This window comes from Pelodiscus sinensis, chromosome 11 (assembly GCF_049634645.1).
Source record: "Pelodiscus sinensis isolate JC-2024 chromosome 11, ASM4963464v1, whole genome shotgun sequence".
Classification (NCBI taxonomy): Eukaryota; Metazoa; Chordata; order Testudines; family Trionychidae; genus Pelodiscus; species Pelodiscus sinensis.
Genome location: NC_134721.1, coordinates 20,049,196 through 20,070,410, shown reverse-complemented (window position 1 = coordinate 20,070,410; position 21,215 = coordinate 20,049,196). Strand labels below are relative to the sequence as shown.

The 21,215-nt window shown below is 44.5% G+C and overlaps 1 protein-coding gene across 1 annotated transcript in view; it reads left to right on the top strand.

Moving 5' to 3' along the window:
- Positions 1–21,215, top strand: part of PLXND1 (plexin D1) — a 145,410-nt gene that overhangs the window by 61,692 nt on the left and 62,503 nt on the right. Inside the window, exons 9-14 of the mRNA XM_075938737.1 lie at positions 5,002–5,106; positions 7,549–7,638; positions 8,901–8,994; positions 14,991–15,154; positions 17,755–17,906; positions 19,020–19,119. Of these exons, the coding sequence (XP_075794852.1) occupies positions 5,002–5,106; positions 7,549–7,638; positions 8,901–8,994; positions 14,991–15,154; positions 17,755–17,906; positions 19,020–19,119 (705 nt within the window). The remainder of the gene's footprint in view (positions 1–5,001; positions 5,107–7,548; positions 7,639–8,900; positions 8,995–14,990; positions 15,155–17,754; positions 17,907–19,019; positions 19,120–21,215) is intronic.

The window sequence follows — 21,215 nt, the reverse complement described above, 5'->3', positions numbered from 1 at the left end:
GAATCAAGAATCTTTGCTCAATGGTGAGAGCTAGGGACTGGGAATCCAACCTCTTGGGAGCTGTGCCTGCCCTTACACTGGTTTGCTGAGTGACCTTGTGCAAGTCACTTATTTTTCCCTTTGTGATTCAGTTTCCCCACCTGGAAAATGAAAATAATAATAATACCAATGAGCAGGGCTCAACAGATCACTGAATCTACTCACCCGGGGTGAGTAGATTTCAGTCAGTTGCCCCGTTCACCAGCGGCACGCGCATGCGTAATGCGGGTCTTGCACATGCGCAGTGCGGAGCTGACGAGTAGGTTTTGCCACTGTTTGTCAAGCCCTGCCAATGAGACCTATTTCCTTTTTGTAAAAGTCCTTGATATCCTCAGATGGTAAGTGTTATATAAATGAATTACTGTAATTTAAAAGATTTATGAAGGACTAAACCCCAAAGGTAAAATTTTCAGACTCACCTAACTCTGATTTTCAGAAATGTCTTAGGCATATAGAGCCTGATATTTAAAAGTATTTTGGCACCTAACAACCTAGATAGCACTTAACACCAGTTTAAATGCCTTTTAAAATTTGCCCATGGGTGCCTACATTTCCCCGAAAGTCAGTTAGACTTAGGCTCTCAGGTCACTTAGATGCTGTTGAAAATGTTACCCCCGGTGGAAAAGATACATCCATCTCCGATCTCCTTATTGCTGCTGAATATTCTATGTACATTCAGGTAGAAGCGACCTGCTGTTCTGCTGACAGTGCCAGGTACAAACCCATACCCTGAATATACCAGAGTGTGTAGTCTCTGAGGCAATGTCTACCCTTGTTCGAACTAGGGTGGCAGTGTAGACATACCCTGACATCCCACTGATTTCATGGACATGGCAGTGGATGACAGCAGTATTGTAGAGGAGATGATTGAGAATTGGCAACCAACAGGTTAGTCATTTAATGTTTTTAATAATCACTATGTACAACATAGGATATTTCTATTTAAAAGGAAATTCCTGGGGGTTTCTTTAAAAAAAAAAAAACTTAGCAGGATTGGATTGGCTTTTGGATGGAACCTGCTGCTCTGCCCTGAGTCCCTCATACATCCCAACCCTGACTCGAGCATTCCTATCCCCACTGGGCAGACTTGTACATTTCAAAGCTGGCACCCACCCCGGAGTCAGCGGGACTTCCCACTGGCCCCAGGCTGCAAGTGGAGTTCCATATTCCTCCTTTGAAATGTACAAGAGCCCCAGAGGCTCTTGTACATTTCAGAGGAGGAATGCGGAAGTGCCTATCGACTAGTCAAGTAGTCGATGGAAATTCCATCGACTATTCAACTAGTCAGTTAACCACAATTTGACATCCTTAGTTTGCAAATGATACCAAGCAGGGAGGAGTTGCCAGTGCTATGAAGGATAAGGCCATAATTCAGAATGGTCTGAGGTAAACAGGCTGAAATTCAAAAGCACAAATCAAAGTAGGAAGAAACAGTCAGTTGCACATATACAAAATGGGAAATGGTTGCCTACAAAGTACTGCAGAAGGGCATCTAGGGGTCATAGTGGACTACAAGCTAAGTATGAGTCAGCACTGTGATACTGTTGTAAAAAAAGCAAACACCATTCTAGGATGCAGAGGTGAAAGTAAATCAGTGTGCCTGGATATGGCTGTCTAGCAAGAAGCTGGCTGGCTGGGGCTAGCTGCAAGGAGAGGGGCAGGGTGCTCCCAGCCCAGCTCCTGGCTTCCTGCAGGCTGCTGCACTCAGCAGCAGGCAGCCAGATAGGCTAGAGGGGATGGCTGGGGGCACCCGCCTCTCTGGGACTGCCCTAACCCTGAGCCCCCTCCCCTGCTGCTGTTTGGGGGGGTGGGGAGGCTGCAGCAGCACTTACCCAGTCACTGTGTGTTTTTTCCCTATTTGCCTGACTAGGGAGCGAGAAGAAAGTGTAGAGCCTGCTGCATTCCTCTCCCTCCTGGCTGCCATGAGAAGGGACAGAGGAGGAACACAGTAGGCTCTGCACTTTCCCCTTGCTCCTTATTCACAGCAAACAGGGAAAAAACACACAGCAACCAGGAAGTGCAGCTGCAGTCCTTCAGCCCCCTGAAATGGGGCCCTTGGCCCCTTTCCCTACAGCCCCCTGCCCCGAATCTTGAATCTGCACATCCCTCTGCCCTGAGCCCAACCCTGACTCCTGCATCCCTGTCCCCAGCCCCCTGCCCGAACTCCTGCACCCCCTACGCATCCCAACCCTTTGCCTTGAGCCCCCCGCACTCTACCTCACATTTAAATTTCTTACAGGTACTGTTGTATCACCAACCCTCACATACCTGACGGACACACCCAAGGGGGGCAGGTTGTGATAGGATAGTACCTGTAAGAAATTCAAATTATTTTAACTCCTGCTGTGTTAACAGGAGTGTTGTAAACAAGACACAAGGTGTAATTCATTCTACTCTGTGGATTAGGCCTTAACTGAAGTACTGTGTCCCGTTCTGGGGGCCACATTTCAAGAAAGGTGTGGACAAATTAGAGAAGGTCCAGAGAAGAGCTACAGAAATGATGAAAGATCTATAAAACGTGACTTACAAGGGAAGATTGAAAGAATTTAGTTTGTTTAATCTGGAAAAGAGAAGACTGAAAGGGAGGCCTGATAACACCTGTCAATTATCTAAAAGGTTGTTACCTGAAGGATGGAGAAAAATTCTCCTTAACTGCTGATGGTAGGACAAGAAGCAATGGACTTAAATTGGAAGTTTAAATTGGATATTAGGAAAAACTTCCTAACTGTCAAGGTGACCCTTACTCAGGTTTCCACTGATTTTAATAGAACTTCTTGCAGCACAAGGTACTGTTCAGATCTGAAACAAAGGTCCTCAGGACAGCGACCTGAGCAGAAATAATGAAACGTTTAGAAATTGTTCCGCATTATGAAAAACCAAGCACCGATGGCATCTCTGCTAAGAAGCAAATGCAACATCAACCAGAGCATTTTAAAAATTCAGGCCCTTCTCCCTAATCCTGCATTGAATGAGCTAATCAGCTGGAAAGTTCCCTTTCCAGCCACAGGAGAAGGACTGTGGGACAACCAGTTAATCAGCCCTGTGACTGTATTTATCTGCCAAACCTAGCCGAGCCAGCTGCTGTGACATGCAAGGACACACAAGACCATAGGAGCTTTCACATAAATTTTCAGTCTCTGTCTGTATTTGTTTTAACTCTTTTCATTCAAGGAGACTATGGATTGAAATCTCCCTTAAACCCATTTCGTTGTTGTTTTTTCCTCTCTCCCCCGCTCCTATGTCTCGCGCTCTGTTATTTAATCTTCATGATGAGGCAGCACTGACTGTGCTTGGATAAGATCAGTGTCGTGATAAGAACTGAAACACGTTTTCCACAGTCAAACAAACACTTTAAGATAATTCATTGACCCTGAAGCCATGCTTACAAGAGTCTGGAGAGAGGCACTTTAAGTGCTAAGACTTCCCAGTGCACATGGCTTCCAGAACTATGAAAATGTTCAGCGATGTGTCTTAGTGTTACACAGCCTGATTCTAATTCCACACTGGTGTAAATCAGGAACAGTCCATGGAGTTACAATGGAGTAAAGCTAGGATAAGTAAGAAGAGAATTACACCCTTTGTTATAAGTTATTCTGAATAATAAATCAGATATTCTGTCGCCACTTGCACCAGTGATTCTATTGTGAAAGGCATTGTCCTGGATATACCCTGGGGTAACTGAGAGAAGAATCTGGCCCAGTTTGTTGCTGCTGTTTGCAGTGTAGTTTACATCTCATGAAAGAACAGGATGGGTTTGTCATAAAAATCTGGGCTTAGAGTCAGATAGTCACTCCCAAGTGATAAGAAAAATGGGGGAGAGGAGGATATAGAATGGATGACATTTAAAAATCATTTGTCAGTTTCACTTGGATCTTTAAAACGGGTGGGGAACCTTTTGGGGTCTGGGGCAGCAGACTCACAAAAAAATCAATCAGGTGGGAGGCAGTGGGGGCTGGAGTGCCAGTGCAGGCTCCCCAAAGCTAAGCGGGAGGAGACCTGAGCTCCAGGGGCCGCATCTGGCCTCTGGGCATTCGGTTCCCCACCCCTGCTGTAAACTCAGCCATTCTGTTTTGGCTGTTCCCTCCCTAATGCCTCTTACAGCACTGTGTAGCCCCTCCTTCCTCCTCATTCACACACTCACACTCTCTTGTATGCACACCTACTCCTGAAATACCAATGTGCAGAGGAGACCACTGTAAAGTGAAAGCTCTGCAGGAGCTTAACAACAAGTGCACTGCAATATACAAGACATTTTGCTTTCTGCTGACAGGAGAGGGTTTCAGAGGAATCACTGCCATTGTACAGTGTCTTTTGAGTGTCCCTCTGCCATTTTCCTAGCACTAAAGTGACTAATAATGAGGCTGTAGTAACAACTTCAGAGCAGCACCTGATGAGAGCATATGATTTTGCTTTTGATTTATAGTTTTTTTTTTTTTTACTGTGCAAATTGAAGTGTCCTAGATTGACAGGCCTGTCATAGAGTCAGAAGTCCTCTATAACTTCTGAGCAGGTACTGAAGGTGAACATGCAAGAGGAGATAAGAGAGTTGTTTCATTTTCATTCCCAGCTGGTCTTACTGAGACCACCATGCAGGGTACCAGTTAGTGCTGCTAGTGGTGCAGACAGCTGCCTGCAGGTAGCTGGACTGCGGTGACCATCTTGTTGCTACCACACAGCCATCACCTGGTATTGATTTTTAGTCACCACCTTCTTAGATTAGACTTCAAGTGGTGACTCAGTGGCAAACGGCCAAGGTCACATTCCCAGTCCTACAAGCCAGGCAGTCTCCCCAGTAGCATGGGGTCATCTTGTATTTTCACTTAGTTTAGGCTTCAGCCTGAAAGTGACTTTTTCATAACTTCTCTGTGTTTCCTTCTGTCTCTGTGTGAGAAGGAGGCTCAGTATCTTTTTTGCAAAGTTTCTCATTAACCTTTCTTTGTTTTCTTGTCTTCTAAATTATAGAGCACCACTGACTGTACACAGATTGTTCCTGCCTTGCTAGAGCCAATGCCCACCGGGGCTTCTCAGGACATCACAATTTCACTGGCTAATGCTGCTTTCTCCAAGGTAATTGGATTTTTAGGCATAGCAAAAGGTTCAGATGAGCTAATCAAGTGGCATATAAGTCCAAGAGCCACACTACTGGATTCTGCTAAGGGAGTGCCACCCTCTGCCCATACAGGAATGATCCTCAAAGGTATTCAGGCACTTAACTCCCCTTAAAATCGAATCCTAAGCATCTTACCCATTTCCACTTTGCAAAATAACGGTAGTAGCAGAGGGTATTCATGGAAAGGAGCCACCTGAGTGGGGAGGTTGAAATAGAAAAAGCAAAGGGAAAATTCAGGTTGCATACAGATGTTCTCTAGGGACCTGTTATAGTTAATGCCAGACCTTTCGTGGCATGCATGCAATATGTGGATTTATGCACATTGTAAAATGTCCACTAGAACAAAATGTGTGGGAGAAATAAAATTCACACTTTTTGCGGATCTGTTTTCCATGTTCCACTCTGTGAGTGTGCAGGTGTCTGGCTTCCTCGAGGGAATGCTCACCAAGCTGCGGGCTGGGCAATCCCCCGGCCCTGCTTCTGAAAAAGAAAGAAACACTGTTAAAAAGGAAAGAAGACCAAGTTAAGGACAGAAAGCCCTGCACTAACCAGACTTTGGGTTGGACTTCAGCTCAGAAATATATTTTAACTTCACTTTAAAAAAAAATTATATATATCCCTTTTGGTGAAATCCTTTGGCATGCAGATGATTGCATAGGGCAAACCATTGCAGTAGCCACAAAGTGGCGCATTCTGGATGTGTTGTAGGAAGGGACAGAGAAGATAAGAGGGTGGGAAATATTTTAATAAATGCTGGTATTTATTGTGTTCTATTGGCAGGTTCTCATGTGCTGTGTGCAATTGTGGGCCTAATTCATTTGCACAGTTACCACAGGAGCTCATGCCAATGCGGAAATGTACATACTAATAACCAGTTATCTTGTCTTTTATTCCGAGCGATGAGCGGATCATGGGCATGTCTTCAGGCATAAAGGGCTTGGGCAGCAGGCGTATGCAGTATGTAGGGCTGTGATGTTAATAAAGCTTTGGGAAACCCTTGTTCTGTACATCACACCAGGAAAGAAAACTGTTCTCTACTGTAACTTGGTTGCAGTTTCCTGCCTAAGGTCTGGCATTTGTAAATAAGGATGTGCCCCGTATTGTCAGCAACATGGGAGAAAATCCAGCTTCCTCTGTGGAGCCACAAGGTGGCTAAAGAGGAAGACATAGCACATGTAACCTGATGGTAATGGAGTAAACAGGAAGGTTACTGAGGCACCTCAGTCCCCGGGGGCAGCCCAGACAACTGCCTTGCAGTTTGACTTCCTCACTCCTCCAGTCTGCAACATCCTACTGGACAAGAGTAGTTCTGTAATCCTCTGGAGGAGCTTTGTAACTCCTGATCATTCCCGCACAGAGGGGATCTAGGAAGCGAGATCCATTGCTGCAGCTATTGAGACTGATATTGTGTTAACAAAAGAGAATGAGAGTATGGATTGGTTTAGTATATGTTACTTTGGTGTAATGATTCACAGCGAAAGGATTTCAACCTTGCTCTTGTTACCACATGTGTGCTTTGCAGGCCCGTACACAGGAATTTCTGAGCGGGGAGTGCTTTTTTTGTAAATGTGGACCACAATTTTTTTAAACATAAAGGAGTTCAAAACAGTCATGCAATGAGTGTGTATAAGAGGGGTTAATGAAAAATTTGAGTGTAAACAGTGATTGGTAAAATGATTTTGTTATTCAAACACACACTAACTCTCTCTCTCTCTCTCTCTCTCTCTCTCTCTCACACACACACACACACACACACACACACACACACACACACACACACACCCACACACCCACGCTGTAGCTCGCTGAGGGACATGCATATGAGTTTTAAGGTAACATGCACAGCCAAGCGGAGGCCTAGCAGCCATGCAGAAGGGATTGCTGCCTTCCAGTGACCCCAAGGAGCTATTTAGCTGCCTGCCCCAGAGAAGCTACTTTGAAACCAGCTGATCCAGGGCTCCACAGGGCGCTGTCACTTTGAAAATCTGGGAGGAGCCTGATGCTGGGCTCCCACAACAGTGTTTCAAAGCAGCAGCACCACACAGAGCCTGGGGCCAGTGGGGGAGTCCCCAGCTAGCATGTCACTTTCACCTTTAAAGAGTCCACATGGCGCTTTCACCTTCAAAGTGTAGCAACAGCTGTACATCCCTAGTTTTTAACGCAATTTTAAGATTGCAATTTAACATCCCTAGTCTTAACTAGACTGCTAAATTGACCACCACTGGATTGATTTCAGAGCAGTGATCAGAGCTATATTATATCTATTGGTAACTCCACTGATCCAGAGAGTTACTTCTGATGTTCACAGGAGCAAGAGATCAGAATCAAGCCCGGCAGCTCCATTCATTTCTGACTAATGGAAAAGTATATTATTGCAAATACTCTTCTCTTGCTTTTAGAACACTGTTTTGGAATGTCATTTTGGAACTGAAAGGACATTTGAAGCCAGATGGGTGAATGCTTCCACCGTTCAGTGCAGCAGTGTTCTGGTAAGTGTCTGGGTAAAGGATCTGCATGGCACTCTGGGTTTTATTTCAAACGGACATTTGAATAGGGCCCATCTAATCCCCCCCAACATACAACAAATAAAACACCCCTTCCCCTCAAACAGTGTAGAACTGGATAGGAAACAAAGCGGCTGTTAGCATTGCCTGAAAGATGCCCCAGAGTGCTCTTTGCATATCCTGATGGCTGAGGAGAGCATTCCAGTGTCACGGGCACTCTGCTTCCTGTCTTCTCGGCATTTTCCATTATCCCATGGGACTGTCTAGCAGCTCTCACCCACCCCGTCTCAGTGTTAGCATACTAGTTGCTAGCATGTCCCAATACACTTCACTGACCTCCTTTAGAGAATTCCTATTACAGGGTTCACCTAATCCTGTTGCTTCTAATCTTCCCATAGGCAATGCTCAGTATTGCAGGAAAGAGCGTTTTGTCACTTGGGGCTCAGTCTTGAGAGGTGCTGAGTCCCCTGAATTCTTGTTGGTTTTAGTGGGAGATGAGAACCCTCAGCATCTTACAGAATTGAGCCTTACGAGGACTAATCATGCCTCCGCTGGAGTCAAGGCCAAAAAATCCCCTAAGACTCAGTGGGAACAAGATTTTGCCCTGTATCTGCTGAACATATGTCATAGGTTTGTGAAGAAACCATATCAGCTGTGGGGATGGTGGCGAATTTATAACAGTCGGGAAGAAAAAGATCCAGGAGCTGTGGCCTGACAGTAATCCCTTATTTACATACATTAATCTCAGTATCCATTGGTAATAGCCCGAAAACATCCAAGTTTCCATAGTATCACTATAGCGTTAGGTGCTATCCCGGCAGAACAGGGTTCTGACAGAAACATTTTAAAAAGAAGATTACAGGGAAAGTTTCCCCTAAACATATATTTTGGTGGAACATTTTAAAATACGTAGACAGGGCAGACTGTTACATTTTTGTGCTCATTTCCATTTAGAGATCAGCAGACACAAACTCCTGTATTAAATAATGTATCCACAGTGGATGGTTCTGTGTTTGCTCCATGAAAATAATTGAGGACAGAAAAAATACTCCTTTCTGTTTTCCCTGCTTTCCCTATTAAAGATTAGAGCCTTTCATTCTGAGAAACAATGCTAGAAAGTATATGAGCATTGTAATAATGAAGCATGATAATCCTCTCATATATGTGTGTATGGGCTTGTGTGTGCAGGCGGTAATCTGCTATTTTGTAAATTTAATTAGAACGTGTTCATTTCTTTTCTCATGCAGCTCCACACATCAGAAAAAAGCCATATCTTCCCGGTAAACCTTCAGCTGAAGGATAAACCAGACAGATTCATTGATAGTCCACAGATGATGACAGGTTTGGGCTGAAGATATTTTTCACTCTGCTCTAATTTGGTTAGAATAAGGCTCCTAAAAAGCTAACAAGACACGAGAGTCACGAGAGAGAGAGTGCTCTGGGTATCAGAAGTATGCACACATTTCACCCCCAGACAAACATGAATACACAGCTGTAGACATAAATCCTGCGCACACACACATCACATGCACACATATACACACACATCACTCTCAGGCTAATACTACAGTTTAGACTGCTTGCTTGTCAGTAGTGTATAGAAGAGAACATTCTGAAATAATAGATCTCAACAGAAAATGTGAAGTGTCTCCCAGGGTCATTGAAGGAATTTAGCTCAAAGGAGATAAGCATAGATCGGGGAGGTCCCTTGCAGAAGTTTTTATGGGAACTAGGATCAACATTTAAAAAATTTAAAAATGCACTTTTAAAAAAATCTTGAGAAGGAATAGAACGTGTGAACACAATTCCCCTCGATCCACGCTGTATCTCTGGGAAAAATACAAGGGTTTTCAAAAGCTCCTTGCTGCATCTGCAAACTAAACAAGGAGCCAAGAAGTCAGATTAAAGCATACCCAAACAGTGGGAGAGTAGTGGAGCCCTGTTCTAGGCAGTGCCCTTGTCTCCTCGGCAGTGCAGTGTGCAACAATACAAGGTCTGGTTTCTAAAGTGCACTGACATGTTGCACATTAATTGGTCCATGTAGATCCTGCTGGTGTACACTAAAGGTTCCCTAGCATGCTTTAGTGTGGTGCTAAAACAGGGCTATGTTAAAGCACACTAAGCAGCTTTTAACATGTATCTGCAGGGTCTACATGGACCAGTTAATTCACAGCCTGTTTGTATGTTTTAGAAATACTCCCAGTGGCATTCGTTACCCCATGTGTAGACAAGACACTAGATTAGGGCAGATTAAGATGAGTAGACTGGCCAGCTAATACTTAATTTTCACTTGGTGACTGCCTCCTCTGTCCTGCCTCTCTACCTTTGCCATGCTTTGGACGCTCTAGCTAAACTTGCACTAATGTTGCATGTGGAATCATCTATGCCTATGTCTACACTTCAGAGAAAAGTCGGAAAAAGATACACAAATTGAAAACTGCAATTTGCATATCTTTTTCCGCTTTTTTTCTCAAAAGAGGGGTTTCCGAAATTTGGCCCTTCTACACAGAGCTAGATTTCGGAAAAAACTCCTCTTTCAGGACATCCCTTAGGGTGTGTCTAAACTACATGGCTCCATTAATGGAGCCATGTAGATTAGGCTGATCGGCAAAGGGAAATGAAGCCGCGATTTAAATAATTGCGGCTTCATTTAAATTTAAATGGCTGCTGCGCTGAGCCGACAAACAGCTGATCAGCTGTTGGTTGGCTCAGCGTGCTAGTCTGGACACTCTCGCGCCGACCTGAAAGCCCTTTATTGACCTCCCCGTTATGCCTCGTAGGATGAGGTTTACCGGGGAGGTCAATAAAGGGCTTTCATGTCGGCAGGGGAGGTCCAGACTAGCGCACTGAGCCGACAAACAGCTGATCAGCTGTTTGTCAGCTCAGCGCAGCAGCCATTTAAATTTAAATGAAGCCGCGATTATTTAAATCGCGGCTTCATTTCCCTTTGCCGTACAAACAAATCTACATGGCTCCATCGATGGAGCCATGTAGTTTAGACATACGCTTATTCTTCTCACTGAGAGGAATACAGGGATGCCAAAAGAACACATCCACTTTTTCGGAAACTGTTCCGAAAAAGCTGACGCATTCCTTGGACGCGGCAGAGCTTTTCCGGCATATCTCTGGAAAATGTATGAAATCTGTAGACAGGGCAAATTCTTATCCCGGAAAAGCTCTGCAGTCTAGACATATACCAGCTTTACATCATTGTGACTCCAATGACTTCATTATTGTTGCATCTAGTTTACATTGGTGTAAGAAGAGAATCAGGCCCGTGGCCTGAGCTAAAAGGTAGGTCTTGACTAGGCTGAGAATCAGTGAAACATGTCAGTTGACAGTCAGGTTTCTTGACAGGATATTGCTGGGTGAAAGGAGGTATCTTGCAGAGGAATTAGACAGTGGGGAAAACACTGAAAACTCTGTATTGGAGGGCAGCATGAGTGACAGGCTCTCAGGAGCAGAGCAGTAGTTGCTGGAGGAGATCAGGATGAATGCACTTTGATTTCTTGAACTAATCTTGGTGGTAAGTAACAGAGGGAAAGGGGCAGTGAGCTGGGTTCACATCTCTTCACAATAAAGGATACTTAGGCTACATCTAGACTGCAAGCCTCTTTCGAAAGAAGCTTTTTCGAAAGATACTTTCAAAAAAGCCTCTTTCGAAAAAAAGCGTTTAGACTGCAAGCAGTACTTTCGAAAAAGCAAGCCATTTTTTCGAAAGAAAGCACCCAGGCAGTCTGGATGCTCTCTTTCAAAAAAGCCCTGTTTGCATTCAAGAATGCCTTTTTTCGAAAGAGCACTTTCGAAAAAAGGCGTTCTTTCTCGTAAAATGAGGTTTTCCGCCGTCGAAAGAAAAGCCGCGTTCTTTCGATTTAATTTCAAAAGAACGCGGCTGTAGTCTAGACGCAGGTGAAGCTTTTTTCGAAAAAAGGCTACTTTTTTCGAAAAAACCCTTGAGTCTGGACACAGCCTTAGAGTGTTGTTGGGATCAGAAAAGACAGAGGGAAACTCCTGTAGCCTCCTAAATCACAGAGTCCGTCAAAGAGGATTGAATCCACATCCCTAGTTGCATGAAAGAATGGTTAGTTTATGCAGCCCAAGTTTGGATTCAAGTTCTCATAAGTCAACCTCTCTACCTGCCTCTCTTGTTCCACTCTACCTAAGTCAGATTGCTTCAGAGGGGTAGCCGAGTTAGTTTTTAGCTGGAAAAAACAACAAATAGTCTTGCAGCACCTTAGAGACCAACAAAACATGTACAGGAAACCCCTGAGATGCGACCGCTCGAGTTGCGACCCTCAACGTATGTCTTTGGCCCATATTTACAACAGTGCACAACGCCTATCGTAAATGAGGGTTCGAGTTATGACACCCCCAACTTGCAATGCTTCCCTAGGAACCGATCGCGTTGAAAAGGCAGGGGCAGCCTCTACACATGGGGCAGCCGGTACACATGGCATCAGAAGGCTTCGTGGTGGGCACAACCCGCTTCTTCAGATGAGTGGAGTGATTAAAAGTCCAATATCTAAATAAATAGAGGATTGGGGGAGAAGGAAAAAGAAGGGGTAAAAAAAGGGGAAAGAAATAGTCAGAGCGTCCATGTTACATGAAGCTGATAGAGAAGGTACAAATTGTTCTTAAGTACCCATTGTTTAGTTTTTTTATGTCATTAGGATGCGGAATGTAGCAAGCCATTCAGCCAATGTCTCTATTCATACCTTTGTGATAGGAATCAAACCTTCTAAATGAAGTTAAGTTCTAAGGCTTCCCTGTGGAGTTGGTTTGTGAAATTGGCCTGAAACAATATGGTGTCTTTGAGATCCATTACTGAGTGCCCAAGCAAGTTAAAATGTTCCCCAACAGGTTTCTGTGTGTTGCCTCATACGGTATGTCTAGGCTGCACCCCATGCCAGCAGAGGGATGCAGATTAGGCCAGTCGAAATTGAAGCGGGGATTTAAATATCCCGTGCTTCATTAGCATAAAAATGGCCTCCACTTTTTTTTCGGCACGGAGCTTTGTTGGAGAAAAGCTGCAGTCTAGAGGATGATCTTTCACTAAAGAAAGCCTTTTCCAATAGATCCCTTATGCCTCGGAGGTATACAGGATCTATCGGAAAAGGCTTTCTTTAGTGAAAGATCAGCCTCTAGACTGCCGCTTTTCTCCGACAAAGCTCCGTGCCAAAAAAAGTGGTGGACATTTTTATGCTAATGAAGCACGGGATATTTAAATCCCCCGCTTCATTAGCCATTTCGACCTGCCTAATCTGCATCCTTCTGCCGGCAGAGGGGTGTAGTCTAGACATACCCATAGAGAAAGAATGAATGGACACAAATCAGATATCCGAAAAAGTAACACACAGAAACCTGTTGGAGAACATTTTAATTTGCTTGGGCACTCAATAATGGATCTCAAAGACACCATATTATTTCAGGCCAATTTCACAAACCAACTCCACAAGGAAGCCTTAGAACTTAACTTCATTTACAAGTTTGATTCCTGTAACAGAGGTATGAACGAAGACATTGGCTGAATCGCCTGCTTACATTCCACATCCTAATGACATAAAAAACCAAACAGTGGGTACTTAAGAACAATTAGTACCTTCTCTATCAGCTTCATGTAGCATGGACGTTCTAATTGTCTATTTTCCCCCCTTTTTTCTTTTTTTTTCCTTTTTTTCCCTTCCGTCCCTCCCCCCCATTTATTTAGATATTGGACCTTTAATAACTCCACTCATCTGAAGAAGTGGGCTGTGCCCACAAAAGCTCATGATACCATACATGTTTTGTTAGTTTCTAAGGTGCTGCTAGACTATCCGTTGTTCTTTAAGTTTAGTCAGATTGATACATCTTAAGTGACAGAGAGTAGTTACAGACCAACACCAAAATGCACAGGTCTGTACACCAGTATAACTCTTCTGTTGGCCTTAGTCAAGCTACTTTTAATTTTCCCAAAGTTTATTGATTTTTTTTCTACCTTTCGTTATCAGTCTTTATTCTAAATCATGTCTCTGTCTCTAAAAATACCAAAGAAAATTTAAGCCCACTACCAGAATCCAGTGTGGCACTCTAAGTCAGGGTACTAAGCCAGCAATTCTTGCATAGAAAATGGGAAATGTTTATGTATAATTGTGAGGATTCAGTAGTCTAAGTATAGGTAGATTATTGCAGTATGTGTGGGGGAAAAGGCATTGGAACCCAGACAAAAAAAATGTACAGCACTTTGGTTCAGTGGTTAGAGCAGGGAGACAAGATTCCTAGGTTCTTTTACTGTCTCACCTCTGACTGGCTCTGTTACTTTAGGCTGGTCACAGGGGTCTGTGTTTTCAGAAAAGCTCATATATTTTAGAGGACTCCATTTCAGAGTGTTCATTTTTAGGCAGCCAAGATCTGATATGGCAAAATGCTGAGCATGTAGAATTCCACGGAAGTCAGTAAGAGCTATGCATGCCCCTGTATCCAGGCTCTACTTGTTTCAAGTAGAGGAACCCAAAGCAGAGGAACCCAAAATCAGTGTAGCCCCTAGTGCCTTGGTTTCCCTTCTGTAAAGAGATAATGGATCTGCATCTGAAGACTGAGAGGATTAATTAATTGTATGGTAAAGTTCTTTGAGATTCCCCTGGTGAAAAGTGGAAGAGAAGTGCTATTCCTAAATGTGATTATTTTGGTGTTTCACATGTTCCTGCAAACATGTGGATTTGAGGGAATGGGGAAGTGAACATGTATAACTGAACATGTATAACTGTTGATTCATAGACTACCCATATTCAGTGACTAAGGGCTTGAGGGTTGAGAAGGTTACGTAACATAGGCATCGCTAATAAAGAGGTGGAAGCACTGTAGGAAAATCATTAGGCAGTATAGACAAACAGACCTAACAGGAGCAGTGAGTCAAGAGAGCTCATAGCTGCCAAAGGGAAGGAACGGTAATGTAAACATTGTACAGAACATTGTAACAATTAGATTTTTTGTCACAGAAAATGGAATCAGTGTGATTGCTTTGTAGCTGGATGGAGTCAGCTATGCCAATCTGCTTCCCATGTGAATACCGAGAATTAAAAAATGTAACATAAACTGACAAAAGGGTTGTGGGTTTTTTTTATGCTAAATCATATTGTAGTGGGAATGAGTGCCCAGTATTTCTGGGAAATCCTTAGGATTGCAGCCAAAGCCCCTTCAGCTTGTGGTATGTGCAAACCATCCTTCTCGCCTGTTGGATTTCATATGTTGGTTGGGTTAATATATGCATTTGGTTTGGTGTTTGGTTGTACAAAGTTAAGCACAGACACGAAATGTCCAGGCTTGGGAACTCACACTTTCCGTTGTCTCTCGTGGTTTAGTGGAGGTCTATAACTGTGCAACTGGAAGTGCCGACTGCTCTCAGTGCCTTGGGAGAGAGGACCTGGGGCACCGATGCATTTGGAGTGAGAGCAGCTCCATTTGCAGACTAAACACTGAATCCTCACAGATCCCAGTTGTGTGTCCTGCTCCAGATATTAGGAAGGTAAGACTTATGTGCATCAGAGAGAGCATTCTGCTTGTCAGCATCACTTCATATAAATAACACAACCCTGAGTTTCAAAACCCAGGGGAGAGTCATCTGCTACCCTCCATTCATTGGGAGCAACTGAGAAATCCTGCTTTATCCTTGACACGGAACAAGCTCAAGACTGGCAACATTCTGTTCACCAATTTATGCTTCCCATTCACCTGAACATTCCAGAGTAGCTGCAGATGATACCTAGGTACTGATGGATCCAGTCTGGATCTCTCTGTTGGGAAAAACAAAACATGTCTGTCCAAGGCCATGTGTTGTTTTATGGAGATGGGAAAATCAGATGGATTCATATACAGAGGATATGTCTACACTACCCCGCTAGTTCGAACTAGCGGGGTAATGTAGGCATACCGCACTTGCAAATGAAGCCTGGGATTTGAATTTCCCGGGCTACATTTGCATAAACCGGGCGCCGCCATTTTTCAATCCCGGCTAGTTCGAACCCCGTGCCACGTGGAATGAGGAGTACAGCTAGTTCAGATTAGGAAGCCTAATCCGAACTAGCTACTCCGTGCCGCGTGTAGCCGCGCGGCACGGAGTTCGAACTAGCCGGGATTTAAAAATGGCGGCGCCCGGCTTATGCAAATGAAGCCCGGGAAATTCAGATCCCGGGCTTCATTTTCAAGTGCGGTATGCCTACATTACCCCGCTAGTTCGAATTAGCGGGGTAGTGTAGACATACCTTGAGTGATTTTGCAGAATCAACTAGAAGATTCACTGACTAGGAATAGTCACTAGAGTGGATACAGAAAAAATAATAACTTGCACCCAAAAGTCCATCCTTGCATTCTCTGAAAGTTCACAGTGGCTGAATGAACTTTATGTCAGTGTGTTTTAGAGATGGTCCAAAGTCTAGATCTGGATTCCAACTTACTCGCTGTTCTGACACATTCTTGAATCCTGGGTTTTGATTAGAGATGGGGCACTAGCCACTAACTTCCACTCCATATACAAAGTCCCAAGAAGTGTGTATATTTGGGAATACCAAGATCAGCTTCATGCAAATAGGCAAAAATCTGAAGAGAAAAGATCCAATGGAAAACAGCTAGGCTACGTCTAGACTGGCATGATTTTCCACAAATGCTTTTAACAGAAAAGTGCTTTTGCGGAAAAGCGTCCGTGCCAATCTAGACGCTCTTTTCCGCAAAAAAAGCCCCGATCGCCATTTTTGTGATGGGGGCTATTTTGCGCAAAACAAATCTGGGCTGTCTACACTGGTCCTTTTGCACAAAAGCTTTGCGCAAAAGGACTTTTGCCCGAACGGGAGCAACATAGTATTTCCACAAGAAGCACTGATTTCAGACAGTAGGAAGTCAGTGTTTTTACGGAAATTCAAGCGGCCAGTGTAGACAGCTGGCAAGCTTTTATGCAAAAGCAGAAAAACTTGCCAGTCTAGACACAACCCTAATGAATCCACCAAAGCAAGGGATGACTATACATCTGTTAGCTCATAAGCTGAGTGCTGTAACATTGTGTGTATGTGTTGAGTGTTTCCTGTAGCTCATTCCATCTTGTCACTATCACAGGCCCAACAGTGGGAAGGAAATGTTCTCTGATGAGCCTCCCCCGCCCACATATAAAATATTATCAGCCCCTTGCCAAAAAAATAATGGAAACAAACCACAAGAATTGAGGTTTCAGGATGTCATGGGATTGTCGTGCTGTTTCCTTAGCAGACACTGGACACTGAATCTAAATCCTCTATCACAAAAACATACAGTTTTGCTGTAGTGCTTAGAGAGTCAACCTCAGGAGAAGGGGGACAACTGCATAGGGAAGGGGCACAGAGCTTAGTAGTGGAATATTATCAGCTCTAACCAGCTTGACAGAAGAAGGAGCCTCCGTTCTTGACCTTCCACCTCCTGGCTTACGTTATGTTGTGTTGGCAGCAGCTACAGTGAGTGGCAAGCTGCAAATACACTCTGAGGAATGCTGATGTTACCAGGCAGCTTTTGCTGGCTTTGTTTGTGGATAAGTTTGTTAAATGTAAAGGGCCTTTTCTAAGGGCAGGGTATTTAACTAGACTAGACGAATAATGAAATCAAAGCAGCCAAGTGGTCCACTGCAAAACACACAGTGACAAAGCAAATCCATGGATATGCAGTAAAATGGCAAGACAGCCTGTGGCCCTAAAATTGCTTGCAGTGACCCCATCCCAACTAAGCAGGGGATGTAATATTCAGACTACAAAGAAACAAAATGATTCAATAGGAGGCACTCTGTTTTCTGACTCATTCAAGGCAGTAGTGCCCCAGCACAGTGTTAGGGAAGGGATACTTGTGCCCCTGACCAATATCCAACTTCTTATGTGTTTGTTTATTTGTTGAGCCCAAAGGCCCCAGTCAAAGGTCAGAACCCCATTGTGCTAGGCACTGTCCATACACATGCACCAAGGAGGCGGTCCTTGCGTGGTAAGCTGGAGCGTGAAAGGCAGGACAGATTGAATAGAGTGTACATACACACATAGGAACAGATGCTATTTGGGAAACAAATCCGAAGGTTTTTCTGTTTTAACCCATTCCCCTTTTCCTTTGGCTTCTTGGCAGATTGAGCCCATGAGTGGGCCCCTGGAAGGAGGAACTCTGCTCACAATCAGAGGAAGGAACCTGGGCCGTAGGTTCAGTGATGTCGTTAATGCTGTCAAGATAGGGAGTGTGAGATGTGCGCCACTTTGGGAGAGATACATGGTCTCAGAGGTGTGAGTAACTCAGTCAGAGCCATTGAAAAGCAGGAAACTGTGCTTACCGTTATTTATTTTTTCCCTTTTACAACTAGCCAATTCTCTCCTGTCCCAGTGACGGCTGGGGGATGTTGATAGTGACCCATTCAGTTATGCATGCACCCATATTGGGGACTGATACCTACCATCATTGAGCTGCTTTTCAACCTAATGAGACAAGTTTGGTGGAGTCAGTTTTGCTTCCCAGTGTCTACATGACGCATAAAACCCCACCCCCACAACAGGCATTTATTGGCCACTTCTTAGCAGTCTCCCCCAAAGACTGAATGGGCCAAGGAGACTCCCAGGGAAGGGCAGAGGCCTATGGGTGGGAGAATATGGGTGATGTTTGCACAGCTGCTGCCTCTGGAGAACCTGTTGAGGGACTGAGTGGAGAACTTTGCCCCTGAGCTGTTAAACCTTTCATTGTCAGTACACCTCACATGAGTACTGTCTCATTTCACTGTTTTTAAAACTCTTCCCATTGCCACTTCAGACAGGCTTCAGAGGAAACCTAAGGTGATTGTCTCTAGCCTCCTTGGGAATGAAATATTCCACAAAAGCCCTCATGGCCTCTCCCACTGCCAGTTTCCCACAGAGATGATTGTTAGGCTACCAACCAGGAGCAGCAGGTCAGACAGTCTAGAACACTTGTGCGAGAGTCTCCTAGAACCAGCAGTACTGTGCCTAATTGAGAGAGAATTAGATTTTGCCCCTCATGCTGGACTACCTGGACACGACATAGCTGGCCAACCCATTACAGCCGAAGAGCCAAAATAGTGGTGGATACAGCACAAAGAGCTGAGGGGAAAAAAAGTGTTGAGCAGAAAAAAATTTAAAAAGCTCCAGCCGCTGCCCTTTTAAGATCAGAGCAGGCATTGCCCTTTAAGGCGACCATTTTGAAGTCTGCACGGGTGGCCACGACTCTGGCTCTTTCAGACAGAAACACACTGCCCCCTTTCAGAGCCGCGGGTGTGGAAGCCGCAATTTTTTCTTTGAAGAGCCTCATGCGGCTTGTGAGCCACAGGTTGGCCACCTCTATATTTCTGACCATGTGCCTCCTTTAATTTTCCACCTCTCTCTCTTCTGCAGGATTGTGTGCCAGACTGGAGAAGTTCCCTCTGCATTTTCCGACGTAGTGACAGTTAACATGAGCAGGGAAGGGAAATCAAGGGAGCAATATTCCTACGTGGTAGGTTGCCATTATCTCATTGAACCTAAATTCCTTGCTGGTGAAGCTCTGATGCGCCACTGTCTTACATGAAGGAAGAACCTGGCTCAGGGAGACAGGAGCCATTAAGCCATGATTTCAACTGTACATTTTATGAGCCTCAGTCTGGCTGACTTTAGCTCCCTTGAAAAGCAAATGCTAAGCAATTCTGCTTTTTCCCCCTGCATGTTAGCCCTCACATCACCATTTCCAGCCTGGAGAGGGGCACATGTCCATAGAAGTTTGCCGACATTCCATCATTCTATGTCCATATTCTGTGTCCATATTCTTTCCTCCTTGCTTTCAACAGCAGTGCCTACTGCAGGGGTGGGCAATAATTTTTTACCAGGGGCCACTTCAGAAATTTTTGAAGTGGCCCTGGGGCTGCACCAGAAGGGGTGGGGCCTCAGGCAAAAGGGGCGGAGCTAGAATACTTCCCTGCTTTCTCACTCACAGATCATGATTGGTCTGGTTGTGGGGGAGCATGTGAAGTCTTTGCCCTCCCTCCCCCCAAGGTTCCTCCTAGGCGCCCATACCCCTAGGACACTCCCCCTTCAGCCCTCCAGGCCAATCAGGGCTTGGAGCTGGGGGGAGCACACAAAGTCTCCTCTCGCCCTGCCAGAAGCACTGTGTTTTCCTTGCAGGGTGGGGGCAGGGAAGAGAAAATTTGTGCACTTCCCCCCACCCCCAGGCCCTGATTGAGCTGGGGGCGGGAGAGCAACAGGGCCTCTGCAGGCCAGATCAACCCGCTTGGTGGACCGGATCCGGCCCATGGAGGCCCTTTTGCCCACCCCTGCCCTACAGTATGTATACCAAACAAGGTGGACCATCTTGGGAAGCATAGGGTCTCCCAGCTGTTCTCTTTCTCTGTTCTTCCTTGTTTCCATTTTGTTACTATTCCCATAGCCCTTGCTCTGTTTCCAGCTGTGAATTTGAGATCTACACATGGAGGTCAGATTGCATGGTTCTTTATACACAGGACTCCTTATGCTCGTCTGAAAAAAATCAGTGTGCCCCACAAACGGTTTAGAAAACAAGATCCATGCCAGAAAACATCAGACAGCCCCTGCAGCACATTTAAATGTGTTCTCCCAGTTAAATGAACAAATGTCAAATAAATCCAAGATTGAAAGTAAGAATTGGGGCAGTTTTGCATCGGGGCACTTGTTGAAGCAGTGTGATGTGTTTTGAATTAGGAGACTGTTGATAATTGTACGTTCAATTACCTGACCACCCTTTGGTTAATTTATGAAATATATTCAAGAGACCAAAAAACTAATGTCAGTCTCATTTACTGCTAAAAAAACAATAATAATGTAATACAGGGAAAAGGTTCAGTACGATACAGGAAGCCAACTCACGTAGCATTGTTTCCTTCATCTGATATAGAAGGTGTGCTTCCAAAGTTGTGACCCTTAAGGCTATCCCTTTTTATGCAGTCTATTTACAAATAAAAGGCATTGTGTACATCATCCAAAACTAGATTTAACCATTCAGGGTTTTTATCTTGTTTTGTTGTTTCCATCGTGTTCCCTGTTTCTCTATTTTGAACATATGCATTCCAGGTACCAAGGGGCATGAGGGCACCTCCTAGATTTTTACCAGGGTAGAACAATATATCTATTCCTTTTCCATTGGGAGATTCTAGTATTCACTGGTGAGAGTAACTCTTTACCTGTTGCTATGGTAAAACACCCATATGTCCAGATTCTAAGCCTTTTTCAGCTAATGAGAGGAATTATGGAATATTTGACACTGTTAAACAGAATTGTTTGACGTGTATAATACATTCAGGCTAGGTCTACACTGTAGCCTTTTTTTTTGGAAAAAGCTACGCAAATTGGCCAAATGGCGGAAAGACCTCTCCTTTCAGAGGAGCCCTTATTCCTCGTTGAACGAAGTATACAGGGCTCCCCGAAAGAGAGCATTTGCTCTTCCACAAAGAAAAGTGGAAGAGCAAACACATTCCCTGGACAAACCCCGCAGTCTAGACGTATCCTCAGTTAAAATAACTTCCAAACCCTTACATCAGTGGTCCCCAACCTTTTTGTGTGGCGGGTGCCGCACTGGTGGGTGAC